Below are 19,108 nucleotides of genomic sequence, written 5' to 3'. Positions count from 1 at the left end.
GCAGCTGTGGGTTGTGAAAGAACTTGGTAGATCCCCTTCTTAGAATAGCTGTGAGTAACGAATTGGCTTCCCCCACTTTTTCTCCTTTTTAATATTCTTCTAGAAATACAAACAAAAGCCAGGTGCCGTGATGCACGCCTGTGCCTCCGGAAGCTGAGGCCAGAGGTTGGCAGGTTCAAAACCAGCCTCAGCAACAGCGAGACACTAAGCAACTCAGTGAGACCCTGTCTGTAAATACATTACCAAAAGGGGCTGGGGGTGTGGCTCAGTGGTAAAGCGCACCCGGGCTCAATCACCAGTATCAAAAAAAAAAAAAAAAAAAAAAAGATGAAAGAAAGAAAAATAAAAGATGGGATTTGGTTTATGAAGGACTTCTGGCCTCTCTGCTTGGCCTTCTGTAATGTGACTCCAGCATACTTGAGGTTAGACTTCACTTCCTGTCAGGAGCCAGCTGCATGGTACAGAGTGACATCCCCATTTCGCAGATGCAGAAACTGAGCTGCAGGCAGGCTGGTGAACTCTGCCCAAGATCACTCAGCTGGTGAAGCAGAAGAATCAAGAGTCAAACTCAAGCTCACCCAGCCATGAAGCCGGTGGATCTGCTGATGGTGAGATGACTGTGACTCTTCCTTCCCCCACACCCACGATGCCATCCTCAGGTCCCATCCCCACTCTGACAACATGGAAGGGCAAGAGCTCATGGGTTCCTGGAAGTGGCCTCTGTGCCATTTTTATTGCGCAGCTCTTTGTACATTGTCTTTGTTCACATCAGTGCATCTATGAAGTCCAAAGACCCCCAGGGCAGGGGCTGCTGCTACCTGATCCTCCATGGAAGCCTTGGCTGACTTGTAGACAGGTTTCCAGAGGAGAAGGCAGCTGGGGACAATGCCTCTGTCTACCTCATTTCTGTCCTTCCCTGGATTTCCCCAGGAGCAGAAATCAGGCATACGATTAATGGGTGCTGGCGGGGGTGGGGAGGTCAAAGGGTCAGGGAAGGGAAGAAGACAAAAAGAGTGTCAAATCAACCCCAGTAGACATAGGGGAGGGCCCAGGAGGGGGTGGATGGTGGCAGTGTCTGGAGTTGGGGGCAGAGGGTGTGCAAAGCTGGATGGGTGTGTAGGTGAATTTCTGGTTGGGGAGGAGAATAGAAAAAGATCAGGAGGTTCAGGGTTACCAGTGCTGAGAAGGAAAATGGCTCTGAACCAGACAGACACAAGGTCCTCCTCAGTGACTGTGTGTGTGTGTGTGTGTGTGTGTGTGTGTGTGTGTGTGTGTGTGCAGGGAGAAGGCCCTGTGATTTAGCAGCTGAACAGCAGCAGCTGGGGACATCCTGAGGTTTCCTTGGCCCCTTCCCCTCTGGGCACATCCAACGCGGTGGGTCCTGCTGTCAGTGCTTGAGAGTCACGTATTCCACGTCCTCCTGCGCTCGAGGCCGCTCCCCAGCCCCAAACTGAACCAGCTCCGAGTAATGGATCCCCTCGTCTTCTGGAAAGTCCGGGGTCACGTTCTCGTAGTCACCCTGAGAAAGCCACATGGTGGTCAGCCTGGCCTTCCCATGAGGGCCACCGTCCCACGATGGCTTTCCCTGCCTTCTTTCCCTGTTCCACTGTGGAGCGGGGGTGTCCAAAAGCCCATGCCAGAGTCCTCTTGTCCAGAAACTGGCTGTGGTGGTCCTCTGGACCCTGGCTCTGACCTCAGCTCTGCCTGAGCAGCTGCTATGTTTAAATGTGTCCCTCAGATTCCAGTGTGTTGGAAATGGAATCCTCAGACTCATAAGCTAATGGTGTTTGGAGAGGTGATTGGAATAATAGATTAATGGGTGATGGAGGGAGTAATCGAGTTCTTTCTGGCATCCCAACTTGCTGAGCAAGGCCTGGTGCCACCTCAGGACTCTGCAGAGAATCCCCATTAGCAAGAAGGCTCTCATCAGGTGCAGCCCCTTGACCTTGGACCTCCAGAACCATGAACCAAAATAAATCCTTTTCCTTTATAAATTACCCAGTCTCTGGTGTTTAGTGATAGCAACGGGAAACAGACTAAGGCAGTAAACCTCCCCCAACAAACATCTAGCTTTAGCCACCACTGACATCTACCCAAGTTCTTCCCATATGGGGTCCCAGCTGAGACCAGGACCCGGGTCCCCCAACCTTCCTTAGCCCTGGCCTCTTACCACACGCTTCTGTACCACTGAGTAAGTGACCACGTCTTCATTATTTGGGAGAGGACCTTGTGTTTCTGAAGTCCCTGCATCTCTGAGAGGGAGAACAGATGGATGGCCACCAGTGAAGTGCTTTCTATGAACTTTCCTCCTTCTGACTCCCTTAGGCCCCCGGCAGCACCCCAACCTCAGCCCCTTTTGGAAAAAACAACTCCCAGCCTTTCTTGAGCCCAAGGCTCACAGTAGAGGTTAATAAAATAAATAAATAAATAAATAAATAAATAAATAAATAAATAAATAAATAAACAAACAAAAGTGTGCCGAATGAATGAGTGTGTATGTGTATGAGTCACAGCGTCTTAACCTCCGTGACAAAGGTTGGCTCTGGGCACACATGCTCTTGGCTCCAAGAAACAGGTCCCATTCTGGGGCCTGTTACTGAACAGAAGGTTGTTATAGAACAGGAATGAGGTCAGAGGTAGGTGGCGTCAGGTGGTGCCTGACACAGGACTGGGACTCTTTTTACCCCCTACGTCCCTCCCAGGATGCAGGACCCAGCATCCCTGAACCCTCGGTACCCAGCTCTTGGTGTGTCCGTCTCAGGAAAGCGCAAAGCGGCATAACTGATGCCATCTTCTACCATCGGATTGTAGCATCCCAGGGAGTGGGGCCCTTCAGAGAGGGGGGTCCTCCTGACCTGGGTGAGAGACAGGGCTGTAGCTCCGACTCTTTCCCCCACCCTCGTTCCCTTTCCCCAGAGGCCTGGTTCAACTCTTCTTCACCTCCTCATCCCAGCTCCTCACTCGACTTCGAGGGCTGTCCTGCATTTGATCCTCCTCCCACCCTACCTTTTTATTCCTCACAAAGAAGCTCTGACCACTGGAATTTTCCTGAAGCCCCTGCTGGCTCCGAGTCCTCTTCCAGCTAAGGAGCAAAGACAGGCTTTGTGGGGGTCCGGGAATGAGAACAGGACCCTGTGGATTCAGGAGGCTGGAGGCTTCGAGCCAGGGAGGGGGAGGAGGGGGCAGCAGGAAGAGCTCACTTTTGCTGAAGCTTCACCCCCCAGATGGCCAGGATGAGGATGGCCAGGCAGAGGCCAATTCCCATGGTCGTTCGCCTGCCGATGGTCTCGGGGCTGTCTGGTGGGGAAGGAGACAGGGGTTCACTCTCTGCTTCAGAGTCCTCTGCCTATCTGCGCACCCAGACCCGTCCTTCTTTTCAGCACATCTGCACGTGTGGAAGAGTGACGTGGAGGAAGATGGGGAAGCAGCCCCTGCCCTCGGGATCTCTGGTTAGGAGGAAAGGACTGTCTTTCTCCCAAGCAGATTTTCTGCAGGTGTAGCCCTCACAGAGGGGATCAGCCTCACCCTTAGAAACAACTACAACTCTACAGGCAGTTGGGACAGACTGTCAGACCTTAAAATGCACCGGTTCTTCAACTCAGCAATTCCGCATGGGCATTTACATCCTGTATCTGTCCTTGCAGACGTGCCCAAAATAAGGGTCTGCCCGCTCAGCCTTGAAAGGGGGATTGGGGAAACTAGATGGGCAGCATCCACTCAGGGGACACAGCACAACACTTAGAAAAAAGGCAAGTCTCAAGGTGTCTAAAAAGTGGAGACCCAGGGCATGGCGTTTTGATGCAATGCGCCAGTTACATTTCCTGAGAGAGGGACCCAGCAGGAGCTCCAGAAGTCTGGAAGGTAGGCGTGGTCTGAGGGAATCTAGACAGAGGCAGGAGACACTGAAAGGAAGGTAGATGAAGAGACTCTGGTGAAGCAGGACAAGGCAGTTGCTCCAGCAGTGGCAGCAGGGAGCGATGGAGCAGGGGGCGTAGCTGGGCTGGGCTGGTCAGGAACTGGAAGGGAGGAAGCGGACTGTAAGGACTGCGATCTAGCAGGCACAGACTCAAGGGGTGGGTGGGGCTGCAGGAGCAGTCAGAGCTGGGAAGGGGCCTTACAGTAGACGGTGAGGGTGCTGGGGGGCGACTTGCCCTCGCCCAGCCGGTTGACCCCCTTGCACCAGTAGGAGCCTGAGTGCTCGACCTTCACAGGTTCCAATCTCAGCGTCTGGCCCATGTACTGGAGGTCTTGGTTATTCCAGTCAAACCAGGCGTACTGTGAGACGGGCGGGTTGGCATCACTCTCACACGTCAGGGCTGCCTTTCTCCCTTCCATCACTCTGTCTCCCGGGGTAATGGACACCCACAACCTCCGAGGTGCATCTGAAAGGGGAAACCAAGTCAGGGTCCAGGCAGCTGGTCTCCTGGCCTCCGCGGGTCTCCACACTCAGCCTCCAGCTCCAGCTACTCACACAGCACTTGTAGCCTCCAGGCCTTAGATGCCGACTGTCCTATGGAGTTGTTGACCAAGCACTTGTAATTTCCAGCATCTTCTGGGGAGATGGAGTCAAAGTTCAATTCTCTTCCTTTTTCTTCCAGAAGACTTCCATTTTTCTTCCAGGAGAAGTGGACTTCTTTGGGGTGGCTCTTTGAGAAGTTGCACTGGAGTTGGACCCGGTTCCCAGCATGAATCTCCAACTCGGGACTGATCTGCAGGACCTTCACATCCTTAGGGGCATCTGCAGGGCCAGAGCTCAGGCTGACCTCTCAGATCTCTTCTCCCTCTGCTGTCTCAAAGCCTGTTTCCTACCCTTCAAGTCTCTGTTGAAGACTGATCTAGGCTTCCCCACCTCACCCTCCCATGCCAGATCCCACCAGGGCCACCTCCCAGGTCCCCCATCCTGTCACTCACACTGGACATCCAGGTTGACAGGAGGAGCTGACGAACACCACTGGTTACAGGCAGCACAGGAGATGGGTGGGGTGTCCCAGGCAACCTTCCGAATCCTCAGCACCCCGTGCGATGGCTCATTCCACAAACCTTGGGGGCTCCACTCATACCGGGTAACTGTTGGGTTACTGGAGTTGTACCTACAGGACAGGGTCACGCTGTCTCCTTCTCGAATCCGTGTGGAGCTTTGAATCACTGTGGTCACCCCCTTGGGGGGATCTGGGAGTAGACCGGAAAGGTGAGTAAAGTGAGATCAGGCCATAATGCCTTTTCCTTTCTGCATCCCTGTCCCCACCTGCCCCCGCATTCAGAGTCCGCTCCAGGGGAGGAAGGCCCTGCTTCCCTCTTGCACCTGTGGTTATTTGGCCTGGCAGTGCCTTGAGGAAAGACACTACAGTGGTTAAGAGCGCAGCTGCGGAGTCAGATGCCAGACTCTGCCGCTGAGAGTTGTGGGACTGTGGGCTGCAGCTTACTCCTCCTGTCAGAGGGGGTCCTGAGAAGACGGCACCCAGTGGAATTCTCCCAAGGATGAACTAAGAGGATGCCCTTAGCAATGCATCCACGCCAGGGCTACCGCTGCTAAGGACGTCGGGCCTGCCTAGAGTTTGGGAATCCCCGTTCTTCATGTGACATTTCAGGGTCCGCAGGTCTCATTGTTCTGGACTCAACTCAGTGACTCAACTTCTTTTCACTAGGTTAAAGAAGATGCCCTAGTTCTCCCTGAAACTTTCAGGATCTTTTCTGGGACTGAGTCACTGCCTGACGCCAGGTCTCTACGTTGCTAGTGGAGCCCAGCATCAATATTCATTCATTCAACAAACATCTCCTGAGCACCTGCCAAGAGTCAGGCCTTAGGCTAGGTAGGGGTTGGGAATGCAATTGTGAACAACGAAGCCCCAAGAAGCTTGTGTCGGGAGATCCTGGCTTCTGCCTGTTCTCCATTCTAGGACCTGGGGACCCCCTGTGCCCCATCTGACTTCCTCCTCTTTCCCCTACTCCCCTCTTCTCTCCCAAGAACCAAAGACTCCATGACAGCTCACATTGGACATCCAACTCAGCTTCCTGGCCAATCCGTCCAGAACCAAGCCTGTTTTCTGCCAAGCACGAGTAACGCCCGGCATGCCTCAGAATGACCTTGGCGATCCAGTATTTCTCTTCTGTCACTCCCAGCATTTCCTTCGTATTGTGATACCAGGTATAATTTGTTGGAGGAGGATTGGCCGGTGATATGCAAACCAGTTCTACTGACTGTCCCTCCTTAGCAGGTGTATGGTGGATGTGAACCTCGGAAGGAGTCGGGGCATCTGGAAGAAGGGGCAGAGGTGAGGGGAGAGGTGAGGGAAGCCCTCTGACATGAGCAAGCAGCCACTGTCACCTCCACCCTCAGTGCCGAGGAGGCTCACACATCACTTTGAGGGCCACTTCTTCCGACATTCCTGAGCCTATATCATTGGAGGCCTGACAGCGGTACCTCCCACCACCGTCCTTGGTCACTGAGGGCAGAGTTAGTGTGAGTGCCGTCTTCTCCCTCATGGGGATCCCGTCCTTGAGCCAGGACACAGTCTTGTACTCTGGGTTGCTGCTGGTGACCTCGCATGTCATGGTCACAGACTCCCCTTCTATTATGGTGGCTTCACTGGGAATGACCTTGATCTTCAACTTCGGAGCGTCTGGAGGAACAGAGGGGCGATTGGGGAGGGGACTGGGAATTCTCGGAGGGTAGGAGGTGGCAAGGGCTTGCACATATGTAGTTCCCTTGTGGCCCCAGGTGACGGTCACAGCCTCCTCACTCCGTTCTCCTTCCCGCTTCTCCACATGTCCCCTACCCTATGATCTCCACCAGCATCCGGCAGGATTCCTAATACAGTCAATCGGAACTTGTCAGTCCTTGCTTGATGCTATCCAGTGGATTCCACACTTAGAATAAAATCCAGACCATGACCCACAGCCCAAGAGACCTAGTGTCCTGCCCTGGCTACATCTTCTCCTACCACTTGGCCTCGAATGCAGTGAACTTCGACAACCCGGGCCCTGGGGCTCCTCACACACACCCCAGGATCTCACCTGAAGGCTTTGGTCCCTGTTCCTTCCTCTTCCCAGAATCCTTTTTACCTGCCCCAGTCCCTCTCTACATTCAAGGTCAGCCTACATGTTGACCTTCTTCAGCCAAGTCCCCATCCATCACCCCCCAATCCTAACCCTGATTTATTTCACTCTTAAGACCCATGTCACTCCCTACCATGAGGTTCTGCATTTCTGTCAATCTCTTTCCCGTCTGTCCCACTGCAAGGCTCGCTCCATGTGGACAAGAACGGGTCTCCCTGCCCTATCCACCCCTCCAGCTGCAGCCACCTGGCATCTGGGAGATGTGCAGCAAGTATTTATTGAATGAATGAATGAGGCACAATAGTGAGGTGAGAAGAATTCCCTCAAGGGGTAAGAGAAACCTAACCAGGTGATCCGGGAAGCACGCCATGGCTGGAGGATAGATTGTTTGCTTTCTGTCAGGCCACAGCAGGAGCTAAAATGAATCTGTGTCCTGACCCTCCAGGGCCGAGAGGGTGGGTGCGGGGAGAGCCTGGGCAATGCCCAGCTGCAGGTGACTGACAGCAGATGGGTCGTGCATCCTTCTGTAAGGTACATTTCCTCTTACCCTGCAGGGGGCTCGAGGGGGCCTTAGGGAGAAGGCAACAAGGACAGCGTCATTCCCATAGGAGCAGAGGGGAGACTCACGCTTCACATCCAGCTGCACCGTCCCCTCAGAGAGCACTTTGGCAGAATGCCAGACCTGGCAGGTCAGGTTCTTCCCGTGGTGAGACCACTCCGGTTCAAAGGCGAGCTGGCTCTGGGTCAAGACAGTCTTGATGGTATGGGAGGAGGAGATGATGGTGGGAGCAGGGGGGAAGGGGGCCCCCTCCAGGGACCACTGCAGTTTAATGTCATATCCAAAGCAGGTGAAGTTCAGCAGGCAGGTTGCAGTGACTTTCTGGGACTCCCGAAGTTCTGAAGGGAGCTGGATTTGAGGTGGAAAAGGAGATTCTGCAAAAGAGTAGGGACAGCGCTGGAGGCCTGGGGACCCAGGTTCCATCCCAGCCTTTTACACCTGTTTTTAGATGTTCTGTTCCAAATAACCTGGGCAAGAATCCTTTGGCAGGTCATCTACCTCTTTGCTCAGTTGAAATACTCTCTGACAGACCCTGGGGACACTAAGCCTCCCTGGGGATGTATTTCACACTTCTTTCTTTCTTCCTGATGTTTGCTTTCTAAATGGCTTCATTACACTCTCTACCCCTAGGTGAATTTTACCAGTTTAGTTCAACACATATTTCTGAGCTTGGGTGACATATTTATATTTGTGTAATGGCCTCAATATGGGAGGCACCCAGGCGCAGCATCCTTTTAGTAGGTGGAGCTGCGTGCAGCAAGCCCCTCCCTGGTGGGACCACCCTTCAGAGAGCAGCGTCTGACTGACAGTTCTAAATATAGGGCTGCCTAGAACCCACATTGCATGAAGTGACCAACCACTCTGTCCAGGGCAGAAACCCTTTGATGGGTCACATCCTCACTCTGCACACACGCCATCTAGCCTTAAAAGGTTAATGAGAATTGGTCCCCGACATTAACACATTTGACAATTCAGCTCTCCACCTTCTCTTGAAAGATGAGAAGATCTGGCTGTCTGGACCCCAGATTGCTGGAATGGGCAGGAGCCGAGGGGCAAGGGCAACACCTGAAGTGGGAACAGGGCTCACGCCGTGGTTGGCCCCATTGTATGCTGCCCACGTCACTGGCTGGCATCCCCTTGCCTGACCTCTGTGAGGAGCTCAGTTTGTGGTTCCTGTCCCAGCAAGTTGATTATGTCTAGCTCCCTCCCCACCCTGAGGGAAGAGGACGCCCTCCCCCCAGGCCTTACTAGAGATACTGAGGTTTACGGCCTCCATCCACTTGTCGTCCTTTGTCATCATCCTCAGCCCTAGCTGGCCACTGTCTCCAACCAGCAACGAGTGGATGCTCAGCGTGCAGTTGTTTCGTTGGTCTCCCAGGAATCGTACCCTTCCCTGCTGAGAGGGGGACTCCCAGGTCTTTGTGCTATTATAGAGGATCGTCCCGTTGAAGTCACTGATGTTTTTGTTGTACTCATAATTGTGGTACACGGTGAGGTTGTCCAGGAGCGCACTCCCCCTTGGGATTTGGTAGCGGCAGGGAATCCAGATGCAGGCCCCTTCCCAGGCATAGAAGGTGCTGGGGTGTTCGACCTTCCACTTATTTGAATCAGAGAAAGCCAAATATTCTGAAACCCAAGACAGTGATCAGAAAGCATTATTTAGGGCTGTGGAGAGCTTTCAAAGGAGTAGCGTTCTCTCTGAAGCTAGAGATGGGAGACCCAGAGGAGCAAGACTAAAGAGAGGGGCACTTCTCTCTCTGTATGCACTCGGCCAGCACCGCCCACCCCACATTTCCCCTTCTCTGTCCCAGACCTGTCCTCTTTCTCCAGTGTCCTGACATTCCAGAACCCAGGTACCTGCCAGAGCCCTTACCCAGGAGCAGGAGAAGCCAGGGACCAAGGAGATGCATGATGTTGTGTCTGGGCTGGAGCCTGAGTTAGGAAGAGTTTGTCTTTGAGTCATCTGGTCACCCACTCCCTGCCCATACACACCAAGCTCTGACCCCTTGCTCCTGATCCTGGGGACCCTGTCTGGTTGCATTGTGGGGATGTGGGACTTGGACGCTCACAGAGCTTTTCTGGGTCTGCCCTGCTTGTCCTTCAGTCTGAGAGCTTCCTTCCCTTCTTCCTTCTCTATCCCTCCCTCTCTTCCTTTCGTCCATTTATAATTTTCTATACTTCCTGGCCAGTTTTCAGGCTCAGAATGCCACCAGACCACTAAGCACCTTGAATGCCAGGCTCCCAGGGTAAGGGGGAGCCCTGCTGGGGGCTGCTGGTATAGGATTTTACACAGGAGAGAGATATCTTTTGATTTGAAAGACCAGGAAAAAAAATCATTCCAAAACAAATAATGACATTCAAAGCCAAGGGAACATTTAGAGAGAGCTGGAAGGTCTTAGGAGGAGAATGTGGTCTGAGGGGACCACATTATGTGTCCCAGTAGGAAACATCAGTCAATCAGTAGGGACAAAGGTCATGCCTTGTCTGAAGATGGTGGCTGTCTCAATTCCAGCCAACTGCTGTCAAGTGGAAACCAGGGGCTGAGTACTGCCTGACCTTCCACTGTTTCAGGAGAAGGAAGACATTGAATTTGCACATGAACTGTCCTGCTTTTAAAACGACACACATTGCTGGTTGAACAGAACTTCTCTGTGGGCTAGAGGCATCCCAAGGCCACTGGTTACCCACTAATACACCCGCTCTCGCTCGCTCTGCAATAAGCTTATCCTCCACCATCCTACAATTTTACAGAGTTATACTTACCTAGAGTTAAATTGAAGTCCCTATTTATATGGTTATGAACACTGTTCTGGTCCCCAGGGAGCCGGCAGGATGTGCCAACAGAGTGTGTCTCCGGTGTCACCGCAGACCCTGGCCCCTTCCACCTGCCCCGTCAACATTTCCCACACAAGATATCTCATCGGGGTCCCGCTGTCTGGTTGTTTATCTCCCCAGGTTAAAGGGTACAGGCTGTGGATCGTTGGGCGTCTGATGCCAGGGGAAAGCTCAGCTGCTGGCTGAAGGCAGCGGGGGCTCTGTCCCCTGGCGTCGGGTAGGCCTGGCCTGGGCATGGATTAGGGGTGAGGGGACTGAAGCCAGGTCAGATCCTCCCAGGCCAAGCTGACCTCAGCTCTGCAGGTGCTGACAATGTTTTGCACAAAAAAAGTCTTCAAAGTCAGCCACTTGGGAAAAGCTGGGTTAAAAAGTTCAGGAAGATTCTTTACTGTAGGACATTTCAAATCTTTTAACAAACTCCACATGCATCGGAAATCTCCAAAAATGGGGGCTAGAGTATATTGTCTATACTTCTTTGGTTGTGGGATCCTTTTAACCTTTTCCACCAAAAGTTTTACAGTGACAGGGTCAGTTTTCTGAGATCCCCTTAGGATTGTCACAAGGGCTGTGACAAAGACTGGCCTCCAGAGGCTGGGTCACTGTACCCCTCTGGCAGCACCCTCCAGCCACATCCTCACTAGGTCCTGGCTGAGTGGGAAAGGGGCTCAATGTGTGCCCACCTGAGGATCTCCCAATAGTCTCTGAAGCATGAGAAAGGGGGACCCGGGCCCGGTGTGGTAGCTCCCATCTGTAATCCCAGCAGCTGGGGAGGCTAAGGTAGGAGGATTGCAAATTCAAAGCCAGGCTCAGCAACTTAGTGAAGCCCTGAGCAACTTAGCAAGACCCTGTCTCAAAACAAAGAAGGGCTGGGGGTGTGGCTCAGTGGTTAAGTGCCCCTGGGTTCAATTCCTGGTACCAAAAAAAGAAAAAGAAAAAAGAAAAGAAAAGAAAAGAAAAAGGAAGGAAGGAAGAGGAACCTGGGCCTGGGAATTGTAAAGCTGAAGAGGCAGGATGGGATGTGGACACATGTCATGAGGGACAAAAGACTCAGGACAAGGACACGCTGTCCAGACCTATGGCCTGCTCAGTAAAACCTGTTTTGGGCTTTGTGGCTCCTCTGAGACAGCATTCCCGTCTCTTCATTCCCCCCTGAGCATCCAGCCACCCCTTCCAATCCCAGAAGACTTACCAGGCCTGGTCAGGGGATGCTCAGACACAGGGTCTGTCTACAACCTGTTGTAATGCAAGCAAGAAAGAGAAAAGGAGGTCCCCACTGTATTCCCAGCTCTAGGAATTATGCCCACCACATTGTGGCCACTCCATAATTGCTTGAATGCAAAAAAAGAAAAAAAAAAATGTGGCTTTTTACCTGCCTCCTCGTGTCTTCCCTCTTCAGAGACTCTGGCAACATCTGAAGGTGAAGCAGGAAGTACAGTGAAGTCTCCAGTGACTGACTCCCACTCTCCTTGGCCACGCCTGCTGCCGCTCATGACTCTGAGGGTGCGCAAGAGGCATCATGATGTGGAGAGTAGGAGAAAGAAGTCGTGGAAGGAATGTGGGCTTGGGCTCAGACCATCCATAGTCAGGTCTCGGTTTCGGTGGGTGGATTTCCTCCATCACCTCCATTTCCGAGCCGGCTTCTCTACCGCTCTTCCTCTAGTCAGACATTAGTATGATGGTGCCTGAAGTATTTGCAGTCTGGGGACACCATCCACTTCACCATCATTCCCAGGACTTTCTGTTCTGGGTAGGAATGGTGGGAAATCGCCCACTGATGCTGAGGCCCCAGTAGCCCCCCAGGGTGGAGGGAGGCGCACGGAGATATCAGAAAGGGAGGAGCCATCTTGCATGAAGTGTTACCGAGTGGGAAAGTCTCAAAACTGAGACCGCACCACTTTTATCAAGTTTCTTGTCAGTGAGTGTCTCAAGAGCAGAGCAAGCCAGCAGCCAGAGCCATGCAAATCCTACAGATGATGAGAGAAACTTCTGAGAAGTCTTCGCTTTGACACCCCTGTGCTTTAAGGGTCACTGGCCAGAGGGATGGAAACTGAAAGGGTAAAGAACAACTTCTTCAAAAAGTAGTGCTATTCTTGGAAGAGGGAGTCGGGGGATAGTTGTCCCTTGGTATCTGAGGGGGACTGGCTCCAGGACCCCTCAGATGCCCAAATCCATACCTGCTCAGTTCCTTTATATAAAATGGCATAGTATTTGCTTATCATGTATATACATCCTCCTGTATACTCTCTAGATCACTTATAATGCCTGATATAAGGCAAAAGTTGCAGCGATAGTTGTTATACTATATTGTTTAGGGAATAACAAGAAAAAAAGTCCATACATTTTTATTTCATATGCAATCATCATGGCCCTAACAACATTTTTGACCCATCATTGGTTGAATCTGTGAATCCCAAACCTGTGGACACAACGGGTGAATGGCTCTTTTCCCTGTTTCTTCTACTAAGTGCAATTAAAACACCTGATATTATAACACAAGCATATGAAGACTGAGAGGGGGACAGAAGTCAGACTGATTAGGAGTCTTGGGACACCTAGAATAATGTGGTATGAATTCCCTGGGTTTTTTTTTTTTTTTTTTTCCTCACTTTATATATCCCAGATTGGATGCTGAAGAAGACAACACTGGGGGGAAAAAGTTCCAGCAAAACTCTATTTTAGCCAATGAAATAATAAATGGACATCCTAAAAGACAAAACTCTTTCCGTCAGTAAGTGCTGTACTCCAACCAAATAACACACACGCACACCAGCAGCCTCACCTCCGCCCCTGCTGACCAAGGCCAGGTGGGGGCCTAGACCTGCACCCTAGCCAGGCTGTAACCACGGACCCTAGACCACTCCCCGTGCTCAGCAGGAGTGGTGCCAGAGAAGGTAGAGAGCGCAGCGGGAACCTTCATGCCCCCAGGATTGCCTTCCCCACAGTGTCAGGGCAGACCCCACGTAGAGGCTGCACATCCACCACCACCCCGATGCCCTAACGAGGTGTTCCTCCTTCCGGCCATCAGAGGGGTGGCAGAGGAGGCCTGGTGGAGAGTCAGCACTTGTGGGGACAAGCTCCTCTCCCCAAGAATCCTTGGAAGACACGTCTGAGCAGCAATGAGCTTCCGCTCTCCCTCCCAGCCAGGGTGATATCGGTGAGGATACCTGGTGGGGAGCTGAGCTCCTGCCCCTGCTCAGCAATACCAACAAGCCCTCCCACCCCCGTGTCAAGGGAGGCTGATCAGAGAACCTGGACTTATAACCCCATCTGAAAGTAGTAAGCAGCGCCAGTGTTTCATTTGAGCAGTGTCAGGGGATGCCCGCTCAAGTACCAGATTTAAATTAGATCCAGATTCTAAGGACACCAAAGATGTCCAGGTTTCTATTAAAACATCATTCATCACACTGAGAACGAGGAAGCCTCAAACTGAATGAGAAAATGTAACCAACAGACACAAACATGAAGATGACGTAGATGCCGGAATTATCTAACGGGGATTTTAAAGCAGCCATCATAAAAATGTGAATCATTATAAACAGGCTTGAAATAAGTGGGGGAATAAAAGTCCCAACAAAGAAATAGAAAATATAAAGAATCTAGAAATAAAGATATAATAATGAAAATAAAAGTGTTCATTGATGTGCTGAACAGCAAAATGAAGAGTGTAGAACAAAAGAAATGATCTATTCTGAAAAAGGGAGAAAAAATAGACTGAAAAGAAGTGAACAGAACCTCAGGGACAGATGTGATGACAATAAAAAAAAATCTAAATATATGTAACTGGATTATAGGAAGAGAGGGGATAGAGGGTGGATTGAAAAAATATTTGAAGAAATAATGCCTTCAAATTTCCTTAATTTGACAACACACTCACACCACACATCCCATATATCTATAAATTCAAGAAGCTGGGTGAAACCCAAAAAGATAAGCCCAAAGACAAATACTTGTCAAAATTCCAAAAACTAAAGACAAAGAAAAAAATCTTGAAATTAAACATAGAAATGACACAAGAATTGAAAAACCACTCAAATGATAGTGTATTTCTTATTTAAAAACAAAATATGGGGGCCATTGAGCAGTAACACATTATTCATTTGCAAAAAGAAAAGAACTTTCAACTGGAATCCTACATCCAGTTGGAATCCTTAATCCTTCAGGAATAAAGGGAAATTAAGACATTCTCAGATAAAAGAAAACTAGGAGAATTTTTTCCCAGAAGTGTCTTAACCTAAAAGAATTGTTGAACAGAATTCTCTAAATAAAAAGGAAAAAAAATTTAAAGAAAAGGAAACTTTGATCATTGGGAAGGAAGGAAGAATATAGAAAGAACAAACATGAGTGTAAATACAATAAACCTTTCATCCTTCTTGAATTTTCTAAATTATGTTTGATAGTCAAAACAGAAACTATAACACTAAATTGGTTCTCAAGGTATGTAGAAAAAATATTTAACACAAGTATATTTTAAGCGAAAGAAGATAAAGGTACATAAAGGGAAGTAAGGTTTCTACAATTCAACTGAATTTGTAAAATGTTGAAATCCTAGACTCCTATAAGTTACATATAATTTAATACCTAGAGCAACCAGTAAAAAAGCTATACAAAGTGATACACTTGAAAATACTATTCATAAATCAAAATTTAATTCTGAAAAAAATGTTCAAGAAACCCATAGGAAAATAGGAAAAAAGAAGTCAGAATCTAAAAACAGAACAAAGAGAAAACAAAACATAAAATAGAAGACTTAAGCATCAGTGTATAAGTAACTACATTAAATATAAATGGTCTAAATACACAAATTAAGAGGGATATGGACAGAATGGATTAAAAATACGACTCAGCGGTGCGCGCTGAGGAGGAGCCGCCGCCGCCGTCGCTGCTGCTGCCCACCAGCCCCGGAGCAGCCCCGGGCCCGCCCGCCCGCGTCCAGATTTTTAAGAAATACAATGTCTAATGGTTATGAAGACCACATGGCCGAAGACCGCAGGGACGACATTGGGAGAACAAATCTGATTGTCAACTACCTCCCTCAGAACATGATCCAGGACGAGTTGCGAAGTCTATTCAGCAGCATTGGTGAAGTTGAATCTGCAAAACTTATTCGGGATAAAGTAGCAGGGCACAGCTTGGGCTATGGCTTTGTGAACTACGTGACTGCCAAGGATGCAGAAAGAGCAATCAACACGCTGAATGGCCTGAGGCTCCAGTCAAAAACCATCAAGGTGTCATATGCTCGCCCAAGCTCAGAGGTCATCAAAGATGCCAACTTGTACATCAGTGGGCTCCCAAGGACCATGACCCAGAAGGACGTGGAGGACATGTTCTCTCGGTTCGGGCGGATCATCAACTCCCGGGTCCTTGTGGATCAGACCACAGGTTCCTCCGAGCCCATCACAGTGAAGTTTGCAGCCAATCCCAACCAGAACAAAAACGTGGCGCTCCTCTCGCAGCTGTACCACTCGCCTGCGAGGCGGTTCGGAGGCCCTGTGCATCACCAGGCGCAAAGGTTCAGGTTCTCCCCTATGGGTGTAGATCACATGAGTGGGCTTTCTGGTGTCAATGTCCCAGGAAACGCTTCTTCGGGCTGGTGCATCTTCATCTACAACCTTGGGCAAGACGCTGATGAGGGGATCCTCTGGCAGATGTTTGGCCCCTTTGGCGCAGTCACCAATGTGAAAGTGATTCGTGATTTCAACACCAACAAGTGCAAAGGGTTTGGTTTTGTGACCATGACAAACTATGAAGAAGCTGCAATGGCCATAGCAAGTCTGAATGGCTACCACCTGGGGGACAAAATCTTACAGGTTTCCTTCAAAACCAACAAGTCCCACAAATAACTCGCTCATGCTTTTTTTGTACGGAATAGATAATTAAGAGTGAAGAAGTTGAAACTTTTTTGTTAGTGTACAACTCATTTTGCGCCAATTTTCACCAAGTGTTTGTCTTAGTCTAAATGAGAAGTGAAAAGGTTTTTATACTCTGGGATGCAACCGACATGTTCAAATGTTTGAAATCCCACAATGTTAGACCAATTTTAAGTTTCTTAAGTTATTTCCTTTAAAATATATATTAAACAGAAACCTAAGTAGACTGCGTTGACTAACCAGTCCCTCTGGATGGTGGTGAAACTGAAGCATGTTTTACTTCTAAGACTGTCTAACACTCATTTCATTTGATGTCTCCACAAACTGGATTAAAAAACATGATCTTTTAGTTTTAGTTTTTAATCTAAAGATGTTAGACAGATGCCGAGTGTGCGTTTTCTCAACTGCTTCAACATTTTAAGCAATGTATGCTTTGGTTGACAGGAAATTGCTTTCCCAAGCAGGTCCCTCTGCCACCTCCTGCTCACTCAGTTTTGGGCTCTGCCAAGTGGTCCCGGGAGTGGCAGCGGGCCGGTCCAACGTGGGCCACCACCAGGGAGGGGAGGGTCCCACATGTCAGGCCAGGCTGGGCCCTCCAGAGAAGGGCACAAATGTGTTTCATAAGCCCGGGCACCAATGGGAATGGACCAAAGAGTTTCAGGGAAACTCCAGTATATTCCAGAGTCAGACCTGAGCTCCAGGAACGCCTGAAAATGTGTCGCTGCTCTGACATCCCGAATTTCTGTCCACACATTGCATGCACAGTGCCCCACACATCAGATACTATTGTTCACAACGATTTCTCCAGTTTCCAAGAGCATTTAACATAGCTTGAATACATAAGATAGCTCTAATTTTTAATAACACATAAACATTTGAGCATTGTATTTCTTGCATCCCTCCTTATGAGTGCTAGACTTTTTTCTATCTTAGTCAAATTTTGTTTTGGTGAAATTTTGCTTTCATATGGACACTCAGCAGAAAAGTACTTACTTCTTGCCAGTTATCTATTAACAAAAACCTTTGATTTGTAGTTTTAAAGATTAACCCTCAAAATTCTCTTCATAACTGCCTTGACATTTTGGGTTGTTCTGTTCTGTTAATTTTCTTTTGCTTTTTTGTGTTTTTTGTTTGTTTTTACTTTTGCATTTAAGACCATTAAATTTGATTTTGTTTTGCTCGGAAAAAAAAAAAAAATACGACTCAGCTATAGACTGCCTGTAAGAAAATAACTTCAAATATACAAATGTAGATAAGTAGAAAGTAAAATAATGGAAAAGGATATGCCATGCAAACACCAGTTAACAATTTATATAAATTGTTATATAAATAACAGATAAAATAGAAAATGGAAACTTCAACACCTCTTTCTCAACAACTGATAGAACAACAAAGTGGAAAATCAGTAGTGATATGTAACAACTCAATAATGCCTCCAATCATCAGGATCTATCGACACACACAGAACCATTCACTCAATGTGCCAACACCTTTCAAGTGCCAACAGAACATAGACTAAGGTAAACAATATCTAGGGTTACAAAACAAGTCTCAAATTTTTGAAATAAATAAAATCATGCAGAATATGTTTGTTAATCCCAATGGAATCAAATCACATGTCAATAAAAGAAAGGTAACAGGAAAATCTCCCAAAACTTGGAAACTAAACAATATACTTCTAAATAAGTCATGGGTCAGAGAGGAAATTTCAAGGGAAATTAAAAAAAAAATACATTGAACTGAATTAAAAAGAAGAGCTACTGAATTTGGGAGAATCCAGATAAAGCACAAGAAAGAAATTTAAAAATTAAATACTTACATTAGAAAAGAGGAAAAGACAAAGAAGACATGACTTCAAAATATACAACGACAAAGTTATAATAATAAAAATTAGTGATGTTGGGCATTTTTTCACTAAAAAATGTAATGCATGGTATTCACATAAAAACAGACCTACAAACCAAATTGAGCACCCAGGAGTAACCTCATGAATTTACATCTGACTGGTTTTCAGTGAAGGTGATAAGAACACTCATTGGAGAAATGAGTTCTGTTCAATAGTAGTGCTGGGAAAATGGGATATCCACTTGCAAAAGAATGAAACTAGACTTCTATTTCTCATCAGTTATCAAAATCAGCACAAAATGGATTAAAGACTTAAATGCAATGCCTGAAACAATGAAACTACTAGAAGAAAATATAGGTGAAATGTCTTATAAATTGGAATGGGCAAGGATTTTTTGGACAAGACTCCAAAAGCACAGAAAACAAAAACAAAAATAGACAAATGGATTTCACCAAAAAGCTTCTGCATAGCAAAGGAAACAATCATCAAGGTGAAGAGACAACCTACAGGATGGGAGGGAATATTTGCAAATTATACATTTGACCAGGGGTTAATATCCAGAATCTATAAGGAATTCAAACTCAAAAGAAAAACCTTAAATAGCCTGATTTTAAAATGAGTAATCAAGCTTAATAGATGTTTCTTAAAAGAAGACATACAAATGGCAAACAGGTATATGAAAAAAATCCTCAACATCACTAATCATTAGGAAAATGCAAACTGAAACCACAATGAGATATCATCTACTCCAGGATAAAATTAAAGCCCTTCAGGCCTAGGGGAAAAAAAATTTTTGCCAGGCAAGACGGTGCACGCCTGTAATCCCAGTAGCTCAGGAGGTTGAGGCAGGAGGATCACAAGTTCAAAGCCAGCCTCAGCAAAAGTGAGGCACTAAGCAACTCAGTGAGACCCTGTCTCTAAATAAAACACAAAATCGGACTGGGG

At 48.2% G+C, this 19,108-nt stretch overlaps 2 protein-coding genes across 5 annotated transcripts; one reads left to right on the top strand and one right to left on the bottom strand.

The window, feature by feature from the left end:
* Positions 1-726: 726 nt before the first annotated feature.
* Positions 727-11,967, bottom strand: CD22 (CD22 molecule). Of its 4 annotated transcripts, XM_079119733.1 has the most exons (15): positions 11,820-11,967; positions 11,640-11,683; positions 9,489-9,547; positions 8,864-9,241; positions 7,684-7,989; positions 6,354-6,620; positions 5,991-6,254; positions 4,912-5,169; positions 4,472-4,738; positions 4,119-4,382; positions 3,201-3,297; positions 3,007-3,082; positions 2,737-2,855; positions 2,171-2,252; positions 727-1,519 (listed from the first exon to the last, which is right to left on the bottom strand). In XM_079119733.1, the coding sequence occupies exons 3-15, from the start codon at positions 9,523-9,525 to the stop codon at positions 1,388-1,390; spliced, it is 2,547 nt and encodes an 848-aa protein (XP_078975859.1). In that variant the 5' UTR covers positions 9,526-9,547; positions 11,640-11,683; positions 11,820-11,967; the 3' UTR covers positions 727-1,387. The 4 variants fall into 4 exon arrangements, with proteins under 4 accessions (XP_078975859.1, XP_078975860.1, XP_078975862.1 ...); XM_079119734.1 differs by lacking the exon at positions 11,640-11,683; XM_079119735.1 differs by lacking the exon at positions 2,171-2,252 and having other exon boundaries at positions 1,383-1,519.
* Positions 11,968-15,334: 3,367 nt separating this feature from the next.
* LOC306648151 (ELAV-like protein 1) lies at positions 15,335-17,218 on the top strand. The gene has a single exon (XM_079117964.1). The coding sequence runs from the start codon at positions 15,400-15,402 to the stop codon at positions 16,288-16,290; it is 891 nt and encodes a 296-aa protein (XP_078974090.1). The 5' UTR covers positions 15,335-15,399; the 3' UTR covers positions 16,291-17,218.
* Positions 17,219-19,108: the final 1,890 nt, after the last annotated feature.

The sequence above is a fragment of the Sciurus vulgaris genome (assembly GCF_902686455.1).
Source record: "Sciurus vulgaris genome assembly, chromosome: 17".
NCBI lineage: Eukaryota > Metazoa > Chordata > Mammalia > Rodentia > Sciuridae > Sciurus > Sciurus vulgaris.
The sequence above is the reverse complement of the archived record's forward strand: the minus strand, read 5'-3'. Positions and strand labels throughout refer to the sequence as shown.

Coding starts and splice junctions, on each gene's coding strand:
- LOC306648151 (XM_079117964.1), top strand. CDS start 15,400: ATGTCTAATGGTTATGAAGACCACATGGCCGAAGACCGCAGGGACGAC.
- CD22 (XM_079119733.1), bottom strand. CDS start 9,525: ATGCATCTCCTTGGTCCCTGGCTTCTCCTGCTCCTGG. Junction 7,990..8,863: donor CGTAAACCTCAGTATCTCTA/GTAAGGCCTGGG, acceptor ACTCTTTTGCAG/AATCTCCTTTTCCACCTCAA. Junction 1,520..2,170: donor CAGTGGTACAGAAGCGTGTG/GTAAGAGGCCAG, acceptor TGGCTTTCTCAG/GGTGACTACGAGAACGTGAC.